Here is a 27816-nt window from a genome sequence, read left to right on the forward strand (position 1 = left end):
GCCTTTCTCAAAATGAATATATATGGCTTCATTTAACTGGACTTTCAAAGGCAGACTCTATAACAGACTCTTAACCTGGAATTGTACAAGGTTGGTTTACTTATCTCTTACATGTTTTGTGTATATTATTTACTTTTTATATACCTTTTATGTTTTGTGGAGTATTTAGGGTGAGATTTCATTGGTCTTTTTTTTTTTTTGAGACGGAGTTTTGTTCTTGTCGTCCAGGCTGGAGTGCAGTGGTGCAACGTTGGCCCACTGTAACCTCCACCTCCTGGGTTCAAATCCTGTCTCAGTCTCCCGAGTAGCTGGGATTACAGGTGCCTACCACCACACCCTTTTTTAGTAATGCTCAGGAAACTGTACATTCCTATATTACAGAGTACTAGGATCAATAAACGGGTATTGGAAATACAGTGGTGATTACAGAGAACAGTGTCTGTTTGTTTTCCCCTAAGTTTGATTCTACACAAAAGCAGAGAACCTTCCCCTTTGTGGGCAGAGTTTTTCATTATTCTGGTATATAGGTTGGAAACACAGTACAGCAACAGGAACTAAGAGGACCTGCCAGACACTGCTTTTGACCAAAATTGTGAGTCCCTGCCTCACTACAAATAATCTGGCTTTATATATTTCCCTTATTTTCCTCATACTGAATGTCTCCTAATATTCCTTAGAGCAGAACATCAGGACTTCATTAGACCCTGTAGACTGAACTGCTCAACTTACAAAAAATTATGTTATAATGATCTCAAAATGATGAAAGAGCATTTGATAAAACTCATTTCTGATTTTAAAAATTTTATTAGAATTGGAATAGATGGATACTTTCTTAACTCTTTAAAAAGAAAGTTCCAATAAAAGTACATTATTATGCTTAGGATTTGAAACATTCCTATTAGATAAGTCCACTGTCATCACAGTTGTTTCATATTTGAGATGCTGGAATTGTCAACCAATATCATCTGAAAAATGAAAGCCATGTTGTACTAATATTGAAAAGAAGGACAACTTACTCTTTGAAAATATGGTTGTATAATAAATATACCAGAAAATTACTAAAAGTAAATTTCCAGCATGATACTTATGTTCAGGCAATACTCTATAAAGTGTTTATTTGCAATAGCAGTAAAATATATTCAGTAACTAGGAATTTATTATAGCAAGTAATATGTAAAGTAGAGTGAAATAAGCCTAAGCACTGTGGAGGACCCTTCGTAAAGGCAGCTGTAATTAAATGTGATCTCAGTCAATACTAATGACACCAGTATGACAAAATAGTTCTGGAAGTTTAGCAAGATTAACATGTGAGAACAATTAAAAAAATTCCAAGAGGAAAAATATTTATGGAGTGAGTAAAGGAACTAGCCTGCCATCTCAATTGAAATGTTTTATGAAAGCCACAGTTGTTAAAATAGTTTAGTACTGACACCGAACTAGATCGGTGAAAATGAATGGAGATTCAGTAAAAAACCCAACTACATAAGTGTACTTAGTATATGTTAAAGTTTGTTTTGCAAATTATTAAGAGAAAAGATGGATTATTCTACAACATGTCAGGATAACTGGCTAGTAGTTTGATAAAGATAAAGCCAATCACTGCCTCACTTTCATACAAGAGTAAAATTGTGAATGGACCAAATATCTAAATATTTAAAAAATGAAACTACAAAAAGAAAACAATAGTGAATTTTAAGTGATTTTGGGATAGAGAGGACTTTTCTAAATGTGACACAAGTTTCAAAAGCCAAAAAAATAAAAATAAAAAATTACATATTGACTACATAAAAATAAAAATGCCAGAGGTTGACTAGACAACCAAAATTATTTAGTTTAAATCGTTTAGCTAAAAAACATTCTGGGGCGTAAGAGAGTGGATATTTGCAACATATTTGATAAAAGACAAATGTTCTTAAAAATCTAATTAAAAAAAAATAAAGTAATAAAAGATAAGCCCTCCAAAAATGTGTAACATTATACAAGAAACAATTCATAACACACATAAAAATGGCCAGGATACATGCAAGGATGTTCACTCTTCTTTATGAATGAAGAAATTCCTATCAAAGCAAGATACTATCGTATACTCATAAAACTGGCAAAGATTTAAAGTTTACTTGTCAATAATGGCAAGGGTGTGGAGAAATCTCTGATACATTGTGGAAATGTGAATTGATGTGACATTTTTAAGAAGAAATTTAGCAGTATCTGTCAAAGTTTTAAACATTCATATGTTTTAATCTATCAGGACCACTTTAATTTATCACAGGAGTTACACAAAGATACATGTTAAAGAATGTTTGATGTATCATTGGTGTGTAGTGGCAAAAATTTTAAAAGGGCAGATACATGTTGTGTCACGTGGCTGGTGTAGTATAGTACCACCGATACAGTGGAATACATTATAACTGTTAAAATTAGATACATGTTTATGTTTTGGTATAGAAAGATGTGGAGGGTATGATAGGTAAAAAAGGTACCTTGTATTAAAATATGGATTTTTAAAAATTATTGTAAGTCCTGAGATACATGTGCAGAATGTGCAGGTTTGTCACATAGGTATACATGTGCCATGGTGGTTTGCTGCACCCATCAACCCATCATCTACATTAGGTATTTATCCTTACGGTAACTCTGCCCTAGTCCCCTACCCCTGACAGGCCTCAGTGTGTGATCTTCGCCTTTCTGTGTCCATGTGTTCTCATTGTTCAACTCCCATTTATGAGTGAGAAAATGTGGTGTTTGGTTTTGTGTTCTTGTGTTAGTTTTCTGAAAATGATGACTTCCACCTTTATCTATGTCTCTGCAAAGAACATGAACTCATCCTTTTTTATGGGTGCATAGTATTCCATGGTGTATATGTGCCGCATTTTCTTTATCCAGTCTCATTGATGGGCATTTGAGTTGGTGTCAAGTCTTTGCTATTGTGAACAGTGCCGCAATAAACATATGTGTACATGTGTCTATAATAGAATGACTTATAATCCTTTGGGTATGTACCCAGTAATCAGATTACTGGGTCAAATGGTATTTCTGGTTCTAGATCCTTGAGGAATTGCCACACTGTCTTCCACAATGGTTGAACTAATTACACTCCCACCAACAGTGTAAAAGCGTTCCTATTTCTCCACATCCTCTCCAGCATCTGTTGTTTCCTGACTTTTTAAAGATTGCCATTCTAACTGGTATGAAATGATACGTCATTGTGGGATTGATTTGCCTTTCTCTAATGACCAGTGATGGTGAGCTTTTTCTCATATGTTTATTGGCTGCGTAATTGTCTTCTTTTGAGAAATGTCAGTTCATATCCTTTGCCCACTTTTTTTTGTAAATTTATTTAAAGTTCTTTGTAGATTCTGGATATTAGCCCTTTGTCAAATGGATAGATTGCAAAAATTTTCTCCCATTCTGTAGGTTGCCTATTTACTCTGATGATAGTTTGTTTTGCTGTGCAGAAGCTCTTTAGTTTAATTAGGTCCCATTTGTCAATTTTGGCTCTTGTTGCCATTGCTTTTGGTGTTTGAATCATGAAGTCTTTGCCCATGCCTATGTCCTGAATGGTATTGCCTAGGTTTTCTTCTAGAGTTTTTATGATTTTAGGTCTTATATTACATTTAAGTCTTTAATCCATCTTGAGTTAATTTTTGTATAAGGTGTGGGCAAAGGGTCCAGTTTCAGTTTTCTGTATATGGCTAGCAGGTTTTCCCAGCACCACTTATTAAATAGAGAATCCTTTCCCCATTGCTTGTTTTTGCTATATGATCAGATGGCTGTAGATGTGTGGTGTTAGTTCTGAGGCCTCTGTTCTGTTTCATTGATCTATATGTCTGTTTTGGTACCAGTACCATGCTGTTTTGGTTACTGTAATCTTGTAGTATAGTTTGAAGTCAGGTAGTGTGATGCCTCCAGCTTTATTCTTTTAGCTTAGGATTGTCTTGGCTATATGAACTTTTTTTTGGTTCCATTAAAATATGGATATTTTATTTAAGTAAAAAATACTTTGAAGTTAGAATTAAAGTTTATATCTGCATAGTAAGTATATTTGAAAGATAACATTAGCTATCTATGTGGCTTGGAATTGGGTAGTTGAAAGGAATAGAGTAAAGGAATTTTTGCTTTTTACTTTGTATCCTTCCATACTGCTTGAGTTTTTCCTTTTTTTAAAATAGGAACATGTTTTACTTTTATACTTTAAACAAACAACAACAGAAGCAAAACAATATCAGTTTAGATTTATATGAAAGCATAAATATTACATTACATGGGCCTTTATTCTTCATAATAGAAAATACAAAACCAGGAGCCTTTCATGCTGGTAAAATAGCGCTTATTTATTTGAGAATATTTAAACAGTAGGCTTCATCCAAATCCAAAAGTAATGAAATTTTTGTTCTATATCTTATAATTTGGCTAGGCAATGGAGCAGATTTTATCACTGTACTTCTGGATTAGCCAGTGACATTTGCCACTTTACAAGAGGTACCACTCCAGAACCAGAGTCTGTGTGAGACTCCTCTCACAGTTGCCCTCTAAAATATCATTAAAGCCCTCTACTCTGCAGTCCCCCAAAATTATAATTATCCAGTCTTGTATTTAACAAGGTCTGAGATTTCTTTAGCTAAGAACTTCTGTAAAAAGGCTATTCAGTCTCTCATTTGTTCTAACAACTGAACTCCCTTCTCCATTCTGATATACACATGAAACACTTTCAAACCATGCTCTTCCCAAGATTAGGCTTTCTACATTTAATGTAATGAAAAGACAAGTGGTGGTTCTCTCCTTAAAAGTACTCAGAAAATTTCCGATGGATAAAACAAAATAATTTCCTCGAACACCAGGCAGACTAACCGTACAAAGGCATGTTGCTGACTTTCTTCTGCATCAGTTGGTTGAGACTCATAGTGTTGCTCTCCATAAGTTATCCTTTATCGGAAAATAGCATATTCCAGATACAATGTATTTTAGATGTCTGCTTATCAACTCTGGTTAAAACCTAGTTTAAGTTTCCATAGGGGTAATATGATTAAGATTTCATCTGCAGCACACTTCGTATTATGTAGGTTTTTCCATCTTTTCCAACATTTCTCCAAAAGTTACCCTTCTCTCAGTTTAACTCTTAAAATGCCATTGGTAGGGTCTTTGCGCTTCAAGCCTTCTTGAGGAAAAGCTTTCTTCTGAGAGTTAATATCATTTAGCAAGGGTCAAGAACAGAAAGCTTTATTTTTAATCTAAAGGCTAAGGTAGATTTATTCTTAGACTTCTCTTCAACCTCATCGGTACTTCAGTATCTAGTTTCCATAGCAACTGAGATGCAGTTTGCAGCTGGATAAGAAAAAATAAATCTTTAGGTGTAAAGAAATTTATTTTTTAACCTAGAGAAAGAAGGTATCCAGCAATACCTTCACAGTTTTTGTAGGCTAAAGCCTACATTCTTTTTTTCAAGACTTTAGTATTTCACTGATAGGTGCCCTTTTCTTTTTCCTGAAGGAGGCCAGTCATTCAGCTCTTCTCCGCACAGTCCGGGCAAAGATTGCTGCTTCTTTGTTCTACTGTTTAATCACAGTCAAACTAATTAATTAACCAATTTAACAAGACAGCTGAAAGAACTTTTCTATGGAAATTATAGTCACCAGTAGAATTACTTCTTTTCAAATAGAATGTCTCTGATTGATAATAGCCTTTTTTTACAGGAAGGAGGGAGTCTCTTGTTCAAGTGTGATTGAATCTAGAACAGTACTTATGTCTGTGTTCTTAGTATAACTGAATTTGGGGTGTATACTTAAGACCTGTGGAGTCACTTAGGTGGAGAAGTGTTGGACGGAGAGAAGTGCTATCACAAGTCTTTGCAACCACTAGAAGGATAACATTAAAGAGATGCTCTAAGCACTTAATGTTACATCTTCCGATATGTGTAGCACTTTAAATGGAAAATTTATCTTATCTTTTTTAAGTTGTTGAAGCTGGAGGAAGATTAATGCTTTTTTTTTTTTTTAAATTGTAGGAACTGCCTTCTGTTGAAGAACTCACTATTATTCTGCCTGAAGATATTGAATTAAAGCCTCTTGGGATGGTTTCAAGTATTATTGAACAACTAGGTATGTAAAGAATTTTATTAATAAAAAAATCTTATTAAAAAATTAATTATATCTGAACACACACTAATAATTGAATCAGTGGCTTTATGACTAGTAAATTGTTTTTTAAATACGTAATTAACACTTCATAGTTTCAGGGGATAAAATTCAGTTTTCATGTACTAAAATTATACATAAATAGAGTTTCTTCATAGAAATTTAAATGTCTGGCTTTACTGACGCACTTCAGAATTTTCTTTTAATTTGATATATTAGTTTTCTAATGTTTCTCTACCAAATTACTGCAAACATAGTGTCTTACAACAGCACAAATTTATCATACAGTTCTCATGTGGGTCTCAGTGGGCTAAAATCAAATGTGTTAACCGGGCTGAGTTATTTTCTGTAGATACTAGGGGAGAATCTTATTTCCTTGCTCTTTTTGGTTTCTTGAGCCTTCCCACATTCCTTGGCTTTTGGTTCTCTTTCTTCATCCTGAAAGCCAGTAATGGAGTGTCTGTCTCTGGGCCTTCTTCTAGTGTCTCACCTCACTCTAACCACATCTGGAAAGGTTCTTTGCTTTCAAAGACTTTTTAGATTGAGTATCTGCATAATACAGGATAATCTCCCCTGTCTCTAGGTCCTCAACTTTAGTCACATCTGCAAAGGCTCTTAAAAATATAATGTATTTACAGATTCAGGTATTAGAGTGTGGATATCTCTGGGGGCGCCATTCTGCTCACCACCGTTGATTTTGTCTTAAAACCATGTAAGTTATAAAGTTTAGTGATTTAATACTGATAGATTAATGGCACAAAATATGAAAGTGCTATATAAGAAAACTGTAAGATTTTGTTAATGTAGGTACTATTAACTACAGTAGGGTACGCCTGAGAATAGAACTTAGCACTGACAAAGTAATAGGATTTTGGAACTGTGAAGAGAGCCTAGATTGCCCACCAGCCTCCACAGGACCTAAGGACATAGAAAAATTCAAGTTAGTTGCTCTTGGGACCAGTTGTATAATGAGTCAGTGGTTGAAATGGGACTTTTTCTTTTGACTTTTTTCTAAAAGTGTCTGTATCAATATTTTTAAAAAAATACATAATTTTATACTTTTTCAGTTTATTAATAAAAATGTAGATTAAAATGAACCTTTTTTTCAAAATTAATAATTAAAACTCCATGATTCTGGAATCATTATATTTACTAGTTTTAGAGTTATCTTATGGTATTTAATAATATGTGAAGATAAATCAAACAGGCAACTAATTTCTTATATAGTATGATTTAAACATTTATTAGACTTGGTGTATACAGAATTTTTTTTTTTTGAGATGCAGTTTTATTCTTGTTGCCCAGGCTGGAGTGCAATGGTGTGACCTCGGCTCACTGCAACCTCCTTCTCCTGGGTTCAAGTGATTCTCATGCCTCAGCCTCCAGAGTAGCTGGGATTACAAGTGCATACCACCATGCCTGGCTAATTTTGTATTTTTAATAGAGATGGGTTTTCTCCATGTTGGTCAGGCAGTTCTTGGACTCCCGACCTCAGGTGATCACCCACTTCGGCCTTGCAAAGTGCTGGGATTATGCCACCACGATGGGCCTATACAGAAAAATTTTAGGTCATAATGTTAGGTCTCAAAACAATAAATGTAAACTCTATGACATGCATGGAATAATGCATGTCATTTTTGCTTTTTGTTTTTTTGAGACAGGGTCTTGCTCTGTTGCCCAGGCTGGAGTGCAGTGGCATACTCTCGGCTCACTGCAACCTCTGCCTCCCAGGTTCAAGCAGTTCTCCTGCCTCAGCCTCCCGAGTAGCTGGGATTACAGGTGCCTGGCACCACTCCTGGCTTTTTTTGTATTTTTGGTAGAGACAGGGTTTCATCATGTTCATCAGGCTGATCTTGAACTCCTAACCTCATGATCTGCCTACCTCAGCCTCCCAAAGTGCTGGGATTACAGACGTGAGCCGCTGCGCCTGGCCCATTTTTGCATTTTTAACAATACTATTTTAACTAACATAGACTGAAAAAATTCTCAACCTAATGGGAATAAAGAGCAAATGAGTCAAAATCAGCACATGCCACTGTTGCCTACTCTGTTTTGAAAGCCTAAAATATCTAATATTATTTGGAACAATTACACAAAAAGAAAAATAAGTATTATTATGTTAGGCAAAAAAATCTATGAATTCAAAGAAGCTAAAGATGAAAAGAGAGAATTAGGGTTTGCATTCTGCAGCCCTACAAACTATGCCTTTTTTGTTTTGTTTTAATTTCGAAAAAACATGGGGATAATTAGATAGTATTCTTATAGGTAGAAGTGGAGAGATGTCATGAAATTAGTGATCTTGTCCTAGTTCATTCTTTCAGAGTGTTAGTTTTAAAATCTTTGAAAATGTTTATTAATATGGTACAAACCTGTAAGTTAATTTGTATCCATCCACCTGAAACTGCCTGCTGCTCAGAATCATTGTAATAAGAGAATGGGTCTTTGGAAACACAGTTGTGTTATAGAAAGAGCATAGGAACTAGGTCTACGTTCTGGTGATAATGGAATTGGCCTTGCCTTAATTGTTAGAAAGGACTTTCTTAAATCTTTATTTCTTATCTTTCTGTAAGATGAGGGCATTGGATTAGGTGGTTTTTAGTTTTCCTGTAATTAATTTGACTCTTCTGCAACCCCTTGCAGAAGAAATGATGATTAGGAAGAAATGATTAGGAAGAAATGATGACTGAAAATGAATTCTGTTAGTGCTCAATGTAGTTATCAATCCGTATTTCATCATCATTCCAGAAGCAGATTTAACTCAAAAAATGTTGCCCCATGATCTGTTGGTTATGTGTATATTTGGAATTCAGAAGTACTAACTTTTTTGTTTTTTTAATAGAGACGAGGTCTTGCTATATTGCCCAGGCTGGTCTCAAACTCCTGGGCTCCAGCCATTCTTCCTCGTCAGCCTCCCAAAGTGCTGGAGGCGTGAGCCACTGCATCTGGCCTGAAGTTAAAATTAGTTGGGATACAAAAGAAGTTATTCGAATTAATTTTAATAATCTGAGCTAATATATTTTATTCCCTAAGTAGACGTGGCATTATCTATGTAATGTAACAGAATGTTCTTACTTGTGGCTCTGATTTTCTAAAAATCTATTGAGAGAGAGAGACACACACACACAAAGAGAGTGTGTGTGTGTGTGTGTATGTTTGTATTTTCTCTTAGTTGTGGTAGATCAGTTCTGTAGCATTTGTGTCATTTAAAAGAATTAGAGATTTGGAAATTATGCTTCTGCTTTTTGAGGAGGGAATTTTCATGTAATGATAAAAATTACTGTGAGCTGTAGCACTTTTACTTCTGTTCTTAAGAAGATGCTTTTGTGAAGCTTTTATTTAACTTCTTCGTATACCAGTAACTTAACAATGCTTTGTAGAAAAGAATCTAAGAGTGAGAAAGGAGACAAATTTCTTTTAAAACAGGAGTTTTAGGACTAAATATGATTACACTATTTTTGGTAAAATTTACTTGAGAATATGTACATAGCTTGAATTTGTTGACTCTTTAATGGATGATTCAGATTTTCTATGGGATTTATATTTTAATTTTTTTCTTAGAATTGTAGCTTTTTGTATTAAAAATAGTTATAAAACATTTCCCAGCGCTATTTGGTAATAAGATTTTGTTTACTGAAGAGAAATAGTTAATGAGGTAACTAATCCTACCTTCAATTTTATTTTAAATTATGTTGGAATTGAAGCTTAGATTTTCATTAAATTCTACATTCTCTTGTAAGTAAATCTTAAAGTAATCTATTTTATTTTTCAGTAATAATTGAATCTATGACTAACCTACCTCCAGTTAATGAGGAGACTGTAATTTTTAAAAGTGATCGACAAGCAGCAGGAAAGGTTTGTAAAAAATTTCAGTTCTTACAAATTATTCTATTTATTGGTTGGTTTTTCTGAGTTTCCCCATCAGTTCTCAGAAAGTTTATTGATTTTAATTGATGGACAATCTAGAGCTGTCAAGTTTCAGTACATTCTTGATTTTCTTCAATACTTTCTGTCTGTCTAAATTGGTTAATACTGATTATTATTCTTCGCTGCATGAGTTGTTAAATGTACGTGTATAGAATTCTTTCCTAGTGTTTGTCAGGTAATTTGCTAGGCAGTGAGTCTACATAATGAATAACACATCGTTTCCTACCCTCTAGATACTCAGCTGAGTGAAGATTTCCCATAGTATAGTAGCTCTTAACTATTTTTGACTTGTGAGCCCCTTTGAATAGTGGCTCTCAGACTTTGCAGACTTTGACTTCCTCAGGTGGAAGTTCGCTGTGGAATCTTAATTCTAGGTGGAAAAATATTTTACAGACAGCAGTGAATTGTCACTGTAAGCACATCCTGGGGAATTACAAATATGTGCACTCTAGTAATTGCTATAAGATTTGGTCCCTTTTAACGTCTTTCTAATGGAACAGCCCTGCACGTCCACCTTAATATAGAACACTGTGTGCTTTACCCAGTAAGTAGGCAATTCTGACTGGTCGGCAGAAGACAGAAAACCTTCTAAAATCAAGAATATAGATACCAAGTAGGTATGCATTTCCTGGCAATAGGGACAGTTTATTCACCTTGATATTCCCCATTGTGCCTAGTGCAGTTCTTTGTAAATTATTTGTGCCAAGTAAATATATATTGAGTTGAATACAAACAAATAAGAATGCGTTATTTGTGATTTTCATGACAGTTGTCTTTTTTTCTTAGTACCTAGCTTAGAAGTTTTCATCTGAAGATACTCAACACTTTGCTAAACTAAAACCTCTAAACAGATTTTTTTCTTGTATTTCCCACTACATTTGAATTTCTAGACTTGTAAATGTGGCTAATAATATTAATATTTAACTGTCATTTAGCTTTGAAAGAAGTCAGATAAAAATACAACATTTACAACTCTAACTTTAGTTATATGGCATAAGCCTGTTGGCAAAAAATCTATTTCTAAATTTTACATAGAATGCTTTATAAATGCTTTTGAAAGACTTTGTGACAAGTCTTTCAAAAATACTTGATTATAAATCTGAGTGCCTTGAAATGATTCCCCAAAATAGTAGTGGAAGTAGAGAAGATTAGAAAGTATCTGTTAGACAAACCAATAACCCGAATATGAAACTGAATCCCTTTTAGATTATTAGCATGTGTTATCTAAATACTAAATTAGTTTTACCTTCAGTAGCAAGCCGTTGAACATCTTTTCCCTCTATTCTTTAGTAACACAATAGTAATCAGCTACGGTGATATTTATGTTGTTTAACTTTTTAAGTTCACTGAAACCCTGAAAGAAAGTAGAATTGCCTTTATTTTAAAACTTGAAAAACCTTGCTAAAAAGTCACAAATCTGAAATGGATGAGATTGCCAACCCAGGTTCATTTCCCTTCCGCCTCCCTTTGCTTTCCCCACTGATTTAGGGAGGACGGTCTCAGATATTTATTCCTACCTTTGTCCTTTAATCCTAATAATTGCTAGTTCTTCTTGATAACTGGTGAAATCTGTTTCCTTCTCATATATCACTGGGTAGGGAATTTTTACTGATTCCTTTTTAAAAGATTGTCTTGTTTGGTAGGATATGATGATTTTCTAGAGGACTCTATATTATATTGATGCAGTGTTCCCCACTGCCTTAGTTCTCATGACATATTTCAAGGTAACTTGGGATACAGTAATATACACAGTGATTGAAATAATCAGTTTACCTAACTAATGGATTAGAATGCTCTATTCGTCTGTATTTTCTTCATTTTTGTTAATGGGAAGTGAAAAAAGTACAAAGTGATTGATAAAAGACCATGTTGGATAGTTGTTAAGGTTCATTTCCTCATTTCCTTTCCCCTTTGGCAGTTTAACCCAAAGCTGGCTCACCTGGAGAGACATTCTTTGAGGGCTGTTTCCAGGTGGCAGCATGCAGATCTTGGCTCTTCACAGGCACAGGCTGCCAGCCTGCCAGCATTGTTCCTGGGCCTGGAGATTCCTTGATATATTTCTTGTTACTTAGAGAAACTGGGAGTTACCTAGTCCCCACTAGATAATAGAGAAACTGGAAGTTACCTAGTCCCCTCTAGATAACTCATAAGTTTGTGACATGGTGTGTGTGTGGAGAGGGGGTGGAGAATACAGCTCATTCTCCCTTTTGGAATATTGTCTGTGCACATCCAGCCTGCTGGCTCAAACAGGCCTTCCACGCTGCTGAAACTTTTGCCATGGTGTGCACAGAACATTTAAGCCCAGCCTATGCTGGGATGGAATTTGGGGAACTGCATGCACTCTATATCTTCTTTGCTTATCAGTTATTTTTCCCAACAGACCCTACATTGTATCTGTACCATGTTGTTGTCATGGTGTTTGTTAACCTCTGTGTGTGATAGGTATCCTTGGAGATCTTGTAGCAAAAATATAATGCCTTTGAGTAAAAAATGATGAGTATTATCTGCTAGAGCCAAGTGAAAGGATACTTAGAAAACCACTTCTCAATGACAGGGCAAGTATAAAGCATCAGTTGGATTAAATTTTTATATGAACATTTCTACAGAATAATTCCATTTTTAAAGATAAAAAGAAAGCTGCTTGCCCACCTCATAGTATAGGTCTCAGCTGCTACTTTTCCAAATTCAGTTTCTTATACTCTCCTTACAATCTATACTTTCTTTGCTTTTATCTTGAATCAGGGAGTATGGAAGTCACAAAATCCCCTAAGTTGGGTGGACTGACTGAGCAGGAATACAGGTGCCTCATATGGAGCCGTATGAGAAGTGGGCTGGCCTAATCTTTGCTGTGTCTTAAGTTGCTCTTTACAGTTTAGCTCTCAGGTATTAGTTAATGTAAACTCTACACTCGGAGGATAATAGCTATTTAAAATATTGTTAAATTCTTCTTTTGTACTCTGAATTAGCTAAATTGCTTATGTGAACTCGGTCAAGTTTTCCTGTAACGTACCTGTTGTTAGTGGCTCACGCCACATACTGTCTTATTTTATGGCTTCCTGTTACCTACTGTCTGTGGTGTTATTTTACTTAAAACTTTTAAATGATTTCATTATAGTTATAGCTCATAAACACTTCAGATCTTAGGAACAGGCAACTAAAAAATTATGCTTTTCTTTTGTCCAAGAATTTTGAATGTCACTTACATTTTAGTTTAAACCATACTGCATAGACCTGAAGTTTGCAAAGAATTTTTCCATTGAAATCATTTTTCACACTTAGGAAATGGATTCATGATATCTAGGAAACAAATCCCTGGGAAACAGTCAGTGTACCAGGCTGCAAACAATGATTATTTTACCTTGTATTAATGGATACATAGGAAACTTTTTAAAAGGTATTTTTAAATCTCTGTGCAAACAAAGAATTTTGTTTGTCTATATTCGAGGGAGTTAAATTTGTGAATTATTTTAAAGACAATTTTAAGTGAAAGTAAGATTACTAAAATACACGTCATGTAGGCCGATAAGAGTGCTGCTGCAGTGCAGCTCTTCTGTCCTTCACAGCTTTCACTGGACGAGGTCTACTAGATTTATCTAAACATTTCAAAGCAAATGTCTTGCTATTTTCTTAAATTTTTTTGCTTTTAAATTTATTTAATGGCTTAAATTTGTGATGCTATTAGTGTTATTTCATAATACATTTTAATTGTTTTTAATATCACTACTTGTTTTTAGAGTATACATACCTTCAGAATGGTGGTGCCCTGCTAGGTGAACTGTTTTATGCCTTAGTGAAAACTAATAAAAGCTTCGGTGCTCTACTAAAGATCATAAAATGTAAAGAATATTTATTATCAAAAATCAAGAACTGAGGATGTGATAAAACAGCCACTTTCAATGCAGTTGGTATAAATTGGTCCAAGCTATTTAGAAAGCTATTTAGTATTTCCATTAAAACTTTTATACCTTACTGTTAATTATCATACTTTCAGCTTCAATACTTCTACTCCTTAAAAGTCAATTTTTAGGAAATCTGAAGTATAGACATTGATATATAAGATACTTATCATGGCATCATATATTATGTTGAATAAATTGGAAACTGCTTAAATGTCCTACAAAAAAAAAGTTAAATAAGTTGTGCTGGATCTGTAAAGGGGTATTTTATAATTGCTAAAATTTTACTTGCAAAGAATGTAACATGGAACAACTTTAGGTTTTAAAAGGGGGTGGTATACAAAAGTACAATATAGTCTTAAAGAAAAAAATATGCATTACAGAAAAAAGACTGGAAAAATCTATACGGGCCATGGTCTTATCTCTATAATATGCATATGTTATCAGAAAATATATTTTTTAATTCAGGTAATTTTGAGAAGAAAATAAAGTTTGAAACCAAGAGGCTTCCTTTCATCATTGATAAAATGTTTTCATAAATAAAATATGTGGTTCTGCTAAAAGCAGTTCTTTTAGTTAAATGTTAAAGGCTGCACCATCTTTTGTTTTGTGGAAATAAGTAACTTCTTTATTATTTGTTAAATTAGAAAAAGTCTTGAATTTTACAAAATTTCTAACACTATGTAAACAACAAAAGTGATTTAACACCTATTGAAATCAGAAGCTTGCTTTTATATTTCCCATCTGATGATTCCAAATGCATACAATGTGTTATTTCTCAAAAGTTACCAATTATAATTCTTTTCTTTGTACCTTACAACTTAAATGAGCAACAATTTTAAAAAATCAAAATCATAATTTGCATGTAGTTGGTACCACCAAATGATTTGAATTTGTGAGGATCAAACTTGTTACAGTTGTTTTAAATTAATAGATGGGAAATCTGGAATGAGCTAATGCATTTTAATTAGTATATGAAGACTGAATATGTAAAATTGACAAGTATAAATAAATTATTGCCCTATCACTGACAAAATTATATTGTTCTAGCAATTATCAGTGGAATTTTTAAAAGAAAACATTACTACCTTTTCAAATAATTATTTTACATGTTAAAAGAGGCCTTTATGTTTCTATTATAGATATTTGAGATATTTGGACCTGTTGCACATCCATTTTATGTGTTACGGTTTAATTCTTCAGATCACATTGAAAGTAAAGGTATTAAAATAAAGGAGACTATGTATTTTGCTCCATCAATGAAAGATTTCACCCAGTATATATTCACAGAAAAACTTAAACAGTAAGTACTTTACTGCCATGTTGTTCTTCGCTTACCTAATGTTTATATTTTAAGAATAATTCTCAGTGATGGTAATTTCTTATCATTATATTGTGTCTGTCTTCCAAAGAGTTCATTTATCTTCCTAATAACATCTCTGAAGCCTACAATTTATTATCACTTTTGTAGGGTAGAACTCATATCTTTTGCAGAAAATGAGATGATCAGCCGTTAAAAGAACATTTGAGCCATGTACATTTTCTGATTTCAGTTCAGTGTTTTTTTTTTCATTATATACTTTCTTTAATATACTTGCTATTTTAGTATTTTAGTATTTAGTATTATTACCATTTCTTAACAATTATTTTCAGTTAAGTAAAATTCTCTTTGGATGTAAAGTATAAAATTCTCTTTAGTTGTAACGTGTAAAACTCTCCACCAAAAATTGTTGATTTTTCAGCTGCTATTACACATTTCACATATGCCGGTCATTACATTGTCCTTTAGAATCTTTAAAACAGCTCCTCTTCCTCAAATTATTAATAGTTAGCCTTTATTTGACCCTCTCTGCTTTGCGAATCAGTGTTGGAATAAACCTTGGTTACTCATGGAGGATTGTCGATATTCTTCAGGTAAACTGAGGAGAAAATAATTCATTTTGATATCTCTACCATTAAACCTGTAAAATATTTGAAAAGGGAATGCCCTATAGTCATTTTTGTGTCCTTCGTACGTGGGACAACTTCCAATTACAGTTGGTGTGAAATAAGCATTTTTTTAAACTGAGTTTTATGAAAACTGCGAATATCATGAAAATCAGAAGAACTGCCCATCTCCTTTCCTCTGCGCATCATAGCCTTGGCTTTTCATTCCAGTTGCCTAATCCTAATATTTATATTTACCCAACTTTTGTTTTTCTTATGAGCTTCCCATATCTTTTGAAAAGACAACATAAGTGTATTGCAAAATTAAAGGTTGAATTCATGTCCTTTACTTTTTACTTTCTGTACTTTTAAGTTATAAGCAGAATTGTGATGAATACTTTTTTGATTCCCTACTCCACCCCACCTAGGGATAAGGGATCAGATGCATCGTGGAAGAATGATCAGGAACCACCACCAGAGGTAAGTATAAGTCTTTTTATGCAATATTTTAGAAAGTAGGGCAGGACTTAATCTTATAAATATGTTAGGGAGGTCATCAATACTGGCCAGCAGCCATACTGCCTTATCCTGTCCTAGCCTTTGTATTCTCTCACCCTCCTAGGTGGACTGTTGTGTACCTTTCAATGAAAGATTTTTTCATTTAAGAAAAAAACTTTTTTTCAGTTACATTTAGCTGTATTTTAATAATTATCTTCTAATCATTTACATTATATTTTGCTATTTTTGTCAACTTTGTCTGATAAAGGCAAGATGTCATTATTTTAAAAATTTTTAATTCAGTTTATTAAATACACCATATGGGACATGAAGACATGGTGCTTTTAATAGTAAGCTGCCCTTCTTTTGGAAGTTCAAAATTATTGGAAGCTACCTACCTCTCTGTTTTTTACAATATAATTACCTTTCTACAAAGAGACCTTGATTTTCTTTTTGGATCTATGTCAGCAAAACAGTAGTTTTATGATCCAAGATGACTTGATAATCTAGTCTTCCTAGAGATGTGAAGTAAATTTAAGAATAACATGTAAATAAGTTAATGATTCAGTAGAATTACTTGGTTAACATTCCATGAAAGTATTTAAGCAGATTATCTTGAGTTTTTTTTGAAGTTATTAAAATACAAATATTACAACAGTGAATATATTAATTTCTTAAAAATAGCATGTATTTATACAATATAAAATAAAAATGTATTTAAACATTTTTATAAGTAAAAATTATACATGAGACTTTTTAAAACTTGCTCAGCAGTTCTGATGAAGTGTTTTTTTTTTTAAACAAATGTACACATGGGAGTCTCACTGTGTTGCCCAGGCTGGTCTTAAGCTTTTGGCCTAGTGATCCTCCTGCCCTCAAGCAGTCTTCTTGCCTCAGCTTCCTAAAGTGCTGGGATTGCAGTCATGAGCCACCTTGCCCAGCCAGTATTACCGATTTTTGATATATATATTTTTTCTCATCTGGTAGACAAAGGTAGGATTTTTGATATTTACAGATTTAACCTTGGTCATTTTAGATGCTTAAAGCAATGCTAAATCATGATCTGTGTTAGTTTCTAATTATACTGAGGTATGAATCAGGTTTATGCCCACTTAAAGGGTTTTATACAGGTATGAATCACTTAACCAGGGAATTATCCTTGCTTAGTATCTGAATTGAAATGGAATTATGTAAATTAATGTTATGTATTTATGTGATTCCATTTAAGGCTCTGAATATTCACTTAATGTTCTGAATTATGTTTAGTGCATCTAGAGCATATTATTACTGAAATTAAATGTTTTAAAAGTGTTTGAACGTTTATAAAGATCTCAAAACATGTTTCTTGTAAAATCCAGATAATCTTCTTTTATTTTTTTGAGTTGGAGTTTCGCTCTTTTTGCCCAGGCTGGAGTGCCAATCTCGGCTCACTGCAACCTCCGCCTCCTGGATTCAGGTGATCTTCCTGCCTCAGCCACCTGAGTAGCTGGAATTACAGGTGCATGCCACCACTCCTGGCTAATTTTGTATTTTTAGTAGAGATGGGATTTCACCATGTTGGCCAGGCTCGTCTTAAACTCCTGACCTCCAGTAATTCACCTGTCTCTGCCTCCCAAAATGCTGGGATTACAGGTGTGAGCCACCGTGCCCGGCCAATATCCAGATAGTCTAATGAATCCCTGTTGTTTCTGACCTAAACATTGAATTTATCAATTACAGCAATGTGAGTTATTTGTAAAATTGGTTTGACTAGGTTAATTGCAAAATTGCATCTCACATAGTTCATGGTGTTTGTTTTTTCCAGGTAGCTTGACTGGATTGTTAAGTATGTTGGGATTTAATTTTGTAATATTTGTTGATGAAACTTGTAATCTAGAATTATTGCCTAATTGATCATAGATTAAAATTAGAAGTTTGTTTGGTTTAAACTTAAAGAAAAAAGAGAAACATCATGTGAATATAGAAAGCTTACATAAAGAAAATAAGAAAAAGTATGTGCTGTGAAATGTTGGGCTGTGCAAAGGACCTAAAAATTACCTTGGGTTGTATCATATTTATCTTCATAGCCATTTTTAATACACCAACATGTCCGTTAAGGTAGAATAAGTGTTTAATGAATGGAGATTTGAATTAATTTGCATACAAGAAACATAAAGTTTTCTCTGATTTTAGGAGGTGATAGCAAAGTACTACCAGAGTAATCTCTCTGAAATAAACTATTCCCAATTGAAATTTTTAGCCCTCCCTTCTGCTCTTAAGATGATTATTTCATTTATTTCAAATGGCACTGTAAGGTTTCTTATTAGCTTCTCCAATTTTATCTTTTCTGTTTTTGCTGTGTAAGAAGCAGCTTTCACTTTGCCTTTCTTTACCATTTTTCTTTTCCGTGTATACCATGTTCTGTTATACCTCTGTGTATATAGTTCCCATGCCCTGAAAATTTTCTTTATTTTCATAGCTAACTCAATCAGGTATTTATATTGGGTTATCCATACCAAGAAGTCTTCCTTTTCCTTTTTTCTCTTTATCTAGCACTATAATAGTGCATTAAGTTGTGGCATTCATTCATTGTACATTTAATTTTTTTTCTCAGAAGGAGTCTTCCCTCTGATCTCCATACTTCCTAGTAGTGTCTGTCAGATACCAGATTTAACCTGAATTTAAAAATCGTATCACATTAAGATCAGTAATAAGAACTTGTGCATTTTGAAGGCATACAATTAGTTGATGTTTTCGAATTAGATTTTAGACTCTGAAGTGTATAAATTTCTGATGGAGGATTTGATCTAGAATGTATTCCAGCAAAGCCATACTGAAAATTACATACAAAGATGTTCATATACATTTTATTTCTTCTTTTTAAATGTGTATCCCTGCATACATAATGGGCCTGCTTTAATATATTTTTTATATGAAACATAATAATAAAAGTTTTCTGGTGTTAATAGAATAATAAAATGCCTGAGTATTGCAACCATGGCAGTCATAATATATATAGCTCACAAATCTTGGTTTTCTTGGTGGACTATAACAATGAATCCTAATTCTTAGTTACATGTGAATTGTACCACATTTAATTTTTAAATAATTTCCTTTTAGGAGTTGGGTCATTTATGTATCTGCTTATAAAAGCCTTTGCCTATGGTCTTACCTAAATAGCATCCCCATGACTTGTATACCCTTGTTTTGCCTTAATATTTATTTATTGCCCTTGCTATATACCTAAAATTATATTTAAAAAGACAGTAAACCTGTAAAGAATGAACCTGTGAAGGTTTAGAACAGTGCTTGGGTGTGTATTTTGAATGAATGAATTGTGGAACATTGTCTTCTATTGTTGTTGGCTCTTACAAAGTGTGTAATTGCTTAGTCCTTGATACTCCTACCTTTGGTATCTTTTGCATCTGACACTATGATGAATCTTAAGTCTAAACTGGAAGTCAGATTCATATCTGAAGGCTGATTACTGGCCTGTGTTAATTAAGAGTCATTAAGCATTTATCAAAAAATACTTAATTTTTCTACCATGTCTAATTCAGATATAGAAAATATTAAGTTTCAAAAAGTCAACTTTTTTTTGAGTCAGTGGTTAATAATAGGCTTATTTTCTTCACCTCCAAGTATATACTGTTGAATTGGCAAATCCACATAACATAAACCTATTACATACCTTTCTCTGCAAGGCCTTAGATTTCAGTGACGATGAAAAAGAAAAAGAAGCCAAACAGAGGAAAAAATCTCAGATTCAAGGCCGGAAAAAACTCAAATCTGAATTTAATGAGCCAGGTGAGTGAATACAATATGTATAGTCATTCTTTATCTTCATTTACATCTATATAAGTTTATCAGTAATAAAACTGAAAGAAACATCTGGGTTCTCTCTGTTTACTTCCTAGCATTCTACTAACATTTAGAGTGGTTACATAACAGGAGGTGTGGTAGTTTTATGAGCTTAAGCATATAAAAATGGCTTCCTGGGGTAACAGACAGACTAAATCTTGTTACTTGTGCTTCTCAGCACTTTTTTCTTAAGATACCCATTTGCTTCCATTTTTAGAAATTTTATGATCTAGTACTTGAAGAACCTATTCATAATAATTTGAAACTATCAATAATAGTTTGTTCCTCTTCATTACAGCGTAACATTTCAGGTATGAATTTACCAGATTACCTGACCATTCATCCATTGAAGCACATCTAGGTTGTTTCCATTTTGGAGTGATTAGGAAAAAAGCAGCTATAAATATTTGTTACAAGATTTTTGTGAAAACAGATTTTTATTTCTCTGGAATAAATGCCCAAGAGTACATTTGCTTGGTTGTATAATAATTGCATTACATGTTTAGTTTCCTAAGAAATTGCCATACTGTTTTTCAGCGTGGCTGTAACATTTTACATTTCCATCAGCAGTATATGAGTGACAATTTCTTTGCATTTTCTCTAGCATTTGGTGTTATCACCATTTTTAATTTTAGCCATTCTGCTAGGTATGTAGTGCTAATATAATTGTGGTTTCAATTTGCATTTTCCTAATGGCTAATGATGTTGAACATCTTTACATGTACTCATTTACTATCTGTATCTTCAGTGATGTGTCATTCCGTATCTTTTGTCCATTTTTAAATAGTATTTCTGGATTTTTACTGTCCAGTTTTGAGAATTTAAAAATGTATATTTTAGATATACTTGCTTTCTGTCAGATACGTGGTTTGTTCATAATTTGTTCTAGTCAATAATCTTTCCTCCTTTAAAGAGGTCCTCTTGCAAGACTAAAGGTTTTAGTTTGGAGGAATGTTAATTTATCAGTTTTGTTTATGGAATCTGAGAACTTGCTGTTTAGCTTTAGATCCTAATGATATTCTTCTAATTTTTTCCCTAAAAGTTTTGTAGTCTTCTGTTTTACATTTTACACTTGCGATTCATTTTGAGGTAAATTTTGTGTAGAAAGTGAAGTTAGTCTTGAAATTGCTTAGAGTGATAACTCCTACTTTATTTCTGTTTTTAAAAAATATTAGCGATATTCTAGGTCTTTTACCTTTCATTATAAATTTTCAAATGTTCTGTACATGAACAAATGTCTTGCTGAGGTTTTTTGTTTTTGTTTGCCTGTTTTTTGAGGTGTTCATGCTCTGTTGTCCAGGCTAGAATGCAGTGGTACAATCATAGCTCACTGTAACCTTGAACTCTTGAGCTTTTTTCTTTCATTTTCCTGACTGACAGTATCTTTCGTGTAGCAGAAATTTTTATTAATGAAATTCAGTGAATCAATTCTTTATTTCATGGATCGTGCCTTTGGTGTCCTATCTAGAAAGTCAGTATCAACTCAAGGTCATCTATATTTTCTTCTCTGTTATCTTTTAGGAATTTTGTAATTCTGCACTTTACATTGAGGTCTGTGATTCATTTTGAATTAATTCTTATGAATGGTGTAAGGCTATTGTCTAGTTTTATTTTTTACATATGGATGTCCTGGTGTTCCAGCCCCATTTGTTGAAAAGACTACTTTTGCTCTGTTGTATTGCTTTTGCTCTTTTGTTAAATATCAGTTGATTATGTTTTATGGGTTTGTTTTTGTACTTTCTGTTTTGTCCTATTGCTTTATTTGTCTCTTCTTTCACCAGTACCTCACCACTGTGATATCTGAAGCTTTATAATAAGTCTTGAAGTTGTATAGTTTCAGTCCTCCAGCTTTATTCTTCTCCTTCAATATTGTTTCTTTTTTTTTTTATTTTGGTTATTGTAATGCTCATTTCTAAAATTTCAATTTGTTTTCTTATATCTTCCTTTTTTTGCTAAAACTTTGTAATTTTAATTTTTTAGAATATTCATAATATCTTGTTGAAGCATTTTTATGACTGCTTTACTATCTTTCATAATTCTAACATCTTTGTGATGCCCTTGGTTGATTTTTTTTTTTTTAATTGAATGAAATCTTCCTGGCTCTTTTTGTAATGAGCACCTTTTTTTAAATTGAAACTTGGGCGTATTGAGTAATATATTACAAGACCATGGATCTTATGTAGATCTTCTGTTTTAGCTGGGTTTGCTGTTACATTTTCTTTGTTTTGTCTTTTAAAATACTACTCTGGCAGTGAAAGAACAGGGTAGATTGAAGTCTAGGTATTTCTCTTAGCCTCTGTTGACACCTTTGGCCAAGGAGTGCTTGGTTACTGCTGGATGAGGTAGAAGTTCTGACATCCCATAGGGTCTTTTCTTATTCCTGGAGGGACAGGAGTACTTCGTCACTACTCCCCATATGGCATGCAGTGACACCAGTGGAGGATGGCCTTGTTATCACTGGGTGGGAGCAAAAATCCTAACTCTACTCAGTCTTCTCTGACATTACCCCAGTGTAAAAGATGGAAGAACACTGTGTTGCTGCCAGAAGAGGTAGAAGTTCAGGTTCCCCATGTGATGTTTACTGTCATTGCGGGGAGGCCTTATTACCCACACCGTGTTCAGCTTGTTCCAGATGCTACTGTGGTGGAAGGGTTGGAGTAGCTCATTACTGCCTGTCAAGGATAGAAGTCTAAGATCTGTACTCAGCCTTTGAGAGCGTGTAGAGACAGTGCCACATTTTCTTCTGTGGTGTTTGGCTGCAGTAGAATAGTTATTGTCTAAGTGTTTTCTGTCTTGCTAGGTTCTCTTTCTTTGGCATTAAGTTTTTTCTTTTCAGTTCCTTTAAAATTGATTATTTTAAGACATACTGTTTTAACTGCCATAAGATATACTAGATAATAAAGAAAAAGCATAATTGAAATTTATAACAGTGCTTTTTGATGTATTAAACTTATTTTCATTTTTATGTTTTCCCTCCCCTCACTCAAAGGTGAAGATTTTGTTGAAGTACATCAGAATTGGAATGCTCATAGCTCTGCTTCAGAACATTCAAAAGGATATCGCAACAGAGAATTCACACGAGGATTTTCCAGGAGTAGATACCCTCGATCTTGCCATGGCAGGCCTCCACCTCAGCAGTTCTATAACTCAGAACCTATGGTATCTCAGGAGACTTCAGGATTTCCTTCCCAGAGACAAGATAATCCCATTATGCCACAATACCCCTTTCCCCCTCCAATGTTTGATATGCATAATTTTTCACTCTGTCCACCACCTCCACCACCACCCCCACCTGTAAACATGCGTTGGGCTACACCAAATATGGCAGCTCATCCATTACTTAACTTACCGTACTCCCTACCCCCACCTCCTCCCCCTCCACCGCTGCCTCCTCCACCCTCTTCTGGAGATAGTAATTCTCATTTTGGGCCTTACTATTAGGTGACTCTGCATTTCCAGAGAAATGTGGACTTGTCATATTATGTAGTAAGGATTTTTTTTTTTTTAAGAAAAAGTGATTATGGAGCTAGATTTTTAAAAGCACTGTAAAATACTAAATGATTCCTTCTGTTGTAAGTTGATATATATTTGTAGCCTTTGTGAAATTGTATTCATATGAAAATGTCAGCTCAGATTCTTGGGAGAACATTAAATTATGTAATATTTAATTAAAATTTTGAATTCATGCCTTCTCCCACCCAAACCCACCCAGTTAAACTATATATATATATAAAAATGGGTATGGAGTAAGTTTCATCATGGGTAAAATATATGGAGCACATTGATTTTCTTGCTATAATCTGAAAATAAGATGAAGTCCTTTTGAGAGTCTTTATTTTTATAAATGTATACTTTAGAAATCAATTTTAATTATAAATGTAATTTGCAAATAAATTTAAATGACCATAATTTTTCTTTTGAAAGCAGTTGAAGGGTGTAGAGGAGGAAATTCTTAGATATTGGTAGAAGCTCTGATTATAGCTAAAGTACATACTTATTATGCATAGGCAAGCTTCTGTTATCTGTGCGATTTCCTTTATTTAGGCACCTATTCAGGAGGCTTTACTATTTAACCTCCTAAAAGGAATACAAAGATTATTCATAATAAGATCTATTTAGGGATTTCATCTTCCATATTTGTTTCCCAGATACTCACATGCAGACTAGGTTCAATAAATAACAAGTATTTATTGAATATCTCAATTTAGAGTTTTTAATTAAATGAATAATGACTACTGCTTTATTTTATGAAGTGTCAATGTTAGGGAAATTATGGATTTTAGAACTAGAAGAGGACATTGAAATACTCTAGTTTTCATTTAATAAATGAGCCCAAGTGTCCCAAAGAGGTTAATTTAACTAAGATCACTCAGCTAGTGAGTTGATGAAGAGTTGGACCTACATCTCCTGGTTTTCTGATTAGCATTTTCCACTAATTAGATGTTTCCCAGTCTTTCATTCCTTAACACACTTTTGTGTGGCACATTGGAATAAACTAGATACCACTTAGCAGAAACCCATTTATTCTGGTTGCACTGAGGCCCCACTTTTTTTCCCCATGAGCTGAGGGGACTCTTTGCAGCATTCCTAGTACACAAGTTGAGAGGCTCTGCCTTGGTATATATTAACTTTATAATGTGAGTACTTTCTTCATTATCTTGAAATGTTTTGGGAACTTTAAGTTACCTTCACAGGTTAGCACAACCTTTTAATGATTTGGTAGAATACTGTAAGAGTTTATGAGATTGTATCTAGAAGCACTAAAAGAAAAATGCAAAACCCTTTTCCACAAGAATGGGAACAATAACATGTTATTATTAGACATCAAGCTGTTCTGATCATCACGGCATTTAAAAACCTGTCCATTTCTGTACCTCAGGTACAGGTTTACTTCATAGATACTGTGGCTTCAGATCCAGATCACTACAGTCAAGTCAGTCACACCAAGTTTTGGTTTCCAAATGCATATAAAAGTTACATTTGTGCTCTACTATAGTTTATTAAGTGTGCAATAGCATTGTGCCTATAAAAACCAAATGTGTTTATCTCAATTTAAGAATATTTTACTGTTAAAAAGTAATAATGACCTTCAGAGCCTGCAGTGAGTTGTAATCTTTTAACTGGTGGAAGATCTGGCCTCAGTGTTCTTGGTCACTGACTGATCAGGGTGGTGATTGCTGAAGGTGGCAGTTTCTCCTAATAGACAGCAATGAAGTTTACTGCATTAATTGGCTCTTCATTTCACCAAAGATTTCTGTGTAGCATGTGATACTACTTGATAGCATTTTACTCTCTGTAAAACTTTGAAATTTGGGATCGGTTCTTAAACCCTGCCACTGCTTTATCAATTAAGAAGTTTATGTAACATTGTAAGTCCTTTGTTACCATTTCAGTAATGTACTTAGCATCTTCACCATGAGTAGCCTTTACTTGAGAAACCTCATTTTTTCTCATCCATAAGAAGTAACTGCTCATCTATTCAAGTTTTTTTCATGAGATTGCAGCAATTCAGTCACATCTTTAGGTTCCACTTCTAATTCTAGTTTTCTTCCTATTTCTACCACTTCTGCCGTTAACTTCCTCCACTGAAGCCTTAAACACCTCAAAATTATTCATGAGGGTTGGAATCAACTACTCCCAAACTCCTGTTAATATTGGTATTTTGACCTTATCTCATGAATCATGAATGTTCTTGACATCTTAAATGGTGAATCCTTTCCAGAAGGTTTCCAATTCACTTTGCCCAAATCCATCAGAGGAATCGCAATATATGACAGCTATAGCCTTACAAAAAGTATTCTTATATAATAAGACTTGAAAATCAAAACTATTCCTTGATCCATGGGCTATGGAATGGATGTGTTAGTAGGCATTAAAAAAATACCTCCTTGTATATCTCCATCAGAGTTCTTAGGTAACCAGGTACATCGTTAATGATCAGTCACGTTTCAAAAGAAATCTTTTTCTGAGGGGTGGACTTAAAATCTTTAGTAAACCATGATATAAATAGATGTGCTGTCATCCAAGCATTGTTTTTCTATTTATAAAGCACAAAATTCCTAAGGACTCTAGGATTTTTGGAATTGTAAATGAGCATTGGCTTCAACTTAGTCACCAGCTACAGTATCTCTAACAAGATAGCCTGTCCTTTGAAGTTTGGAAACTAGGCATTGATTCCCGCTCTGTAGCTATGAAAGTCCTAGATGGCTGCTTTTTTCAATAGAAGACTATTTTGTATACATTGAAAATCTGTTGTTTAGTGTTTAGTGTATCCATCTTAGCTAGACCTGGAAAACTTGTAGCTTTATCTTGGACTTGTATGTTATGGAGATGGCTTCTTTCCTTAAGCCTCATGAGCCAACCTCTGCTAGCTTCCTACTTGTCTTCTACAGTTTCTCTCAGCCTTCATAGAATGGAATAGAGTTAGGGCCCTGCTCTGGATCAGGCTTTGACTTTAAGGGAGTGTTGTAACTGGTTTGATCTTACATCCAGACCACTTAAACTTATTCCATATCTGCTGTGAAGCTGTTTTGCTTTCTTATTCCTATGTTCACTGGAGTAGTATTTTTAATTTCCTTTAAGAAGTTTTTCTTTGCATTCACAACTTGACTGTTTGGCACAAAAGGCCTAGTTTTCTAGCTTGTCTCAAAGCCTCAGCTTTCAACATGCTATCTTCACTAAGCTTAATCATTTCTAACTTTTGATGTACAATGAAGGATGTACAACTCTTCCGTTCACTTGAACACTTAGGGTCATTGTAGGGCTAGTACTTGGTTTAATTTCAATAGTGTTTCATGAAATAGGAAGGCCTGAGGAGAGAGAGAAAGAGAAACAGCACATCTGTGAAGCAGTCGGAGCATACACATGTATCCATTAAGTTCACTATATTATATGGGCATAGTTTGTGGTGCCTCCAAAACAATAGTAACATCAAAGATCACTGACTGAGATCACTATAACACAAATAGCAATTATGAAAAAGTTCAAAATACTGAGAGAATTACCAGAATGTGACAGAATACGTGAAGTGAGCATATGCTGTTGGGAAAATGGAGTTGATATACTTGCTAGGTGTGGGATTGCTACAAACCTTCAATTTGTAAAAAATGCACTATATATGAAGTACAGTACAGTGAGGTGTAATAAAACAGTGTATGCCTGTAGTATCTGACAGTGGACATTTAATATCTACAGAAGCATCTGAATTATACTATTTGATCTTTGCTTCAATTAAGTTGGTATCTTAACCACTTAGGTCCAATTGCCTCTCTCTCTATGCAGCCCTCTGTGTCTGTGGATTCTGCACCTGTGGTTCAACCAATTGTGGATCAAAAATATTTAGAAAACAATAAAATGTATGGTTGCACCTGTACTGACATGGCAGACTCTTTTCTTGTAATTATTCCCTAAACAATAGCATATAACTATTTTTATAAAATTTACGTTATATTGGGCATCATAAATAATGTAGAGAAATTGTTTAATAGGTATTGGAAAGTGATTAAGTCATGAGGGCTCTGCACTTAATGTATGGATTAGTGCCTTATAAAAGGGGCTGCAAGGAACTGGCTTAGATCCTTTTACTCTTCAGTCTCATCTAC

The 27816-nt window shown here is 34.0% G+C and overlaps 1 protein-coding gene across 1 annotated transcript in view; it reads left to right on the forward strand.

The window, feature by feature from the left end:
* Positions 1-27587, forward strand: part of NAF1 (nuclear assembly factor 1 ribonucleoprotein) — a 39480-nt gene extending 11893 nt beyond the window's left edge. Inside the window, exons 3-8 of the mRNA XM_012438979.2 lie at positions 6002-6095; positions 9901-9983; positions 15094-15254; positions 16306-16357; positions 20059-20161; positions 23205-27587. Coding sequence (XP_012294402.1) covers positions 6002-6095; positions 9901-9983; positions 15094-15254; positions 16306-16357; positions 20059-20161; positions 23205-23656 — 945 coding nt within the window. The 3' untranslated portion in view covers positions 23657-27587. The remainder of the gene's footprint in view (positions 1-6001; positions 6096-9900; positions 9984-15093; positions 15255-16305; positions 16358-20058; positions 20162-23204) is intronic.
* The last annotated feature ends 229 nt before the right edge of the window (positions 27588-27816 follow it).

The sequence above is a fragment of the Aotus nancymaae genome, unplaced genomic scaffold (assembly GCF_030222135.1).
Source record: "Aotus nancymaae isolate 86718 unplaced genomic scaffold, 86718_ANA_hifiasm-v0.15.2.pri h1tg000033l, whole genome shotgun sequence".
NCBI classification, from domain to species: domain Eukaryota; kingdom Metazoa; phylum Chordata; class Mammalia; order Primates; family Aotidae; genus Aotus; species Aotus nancymaae.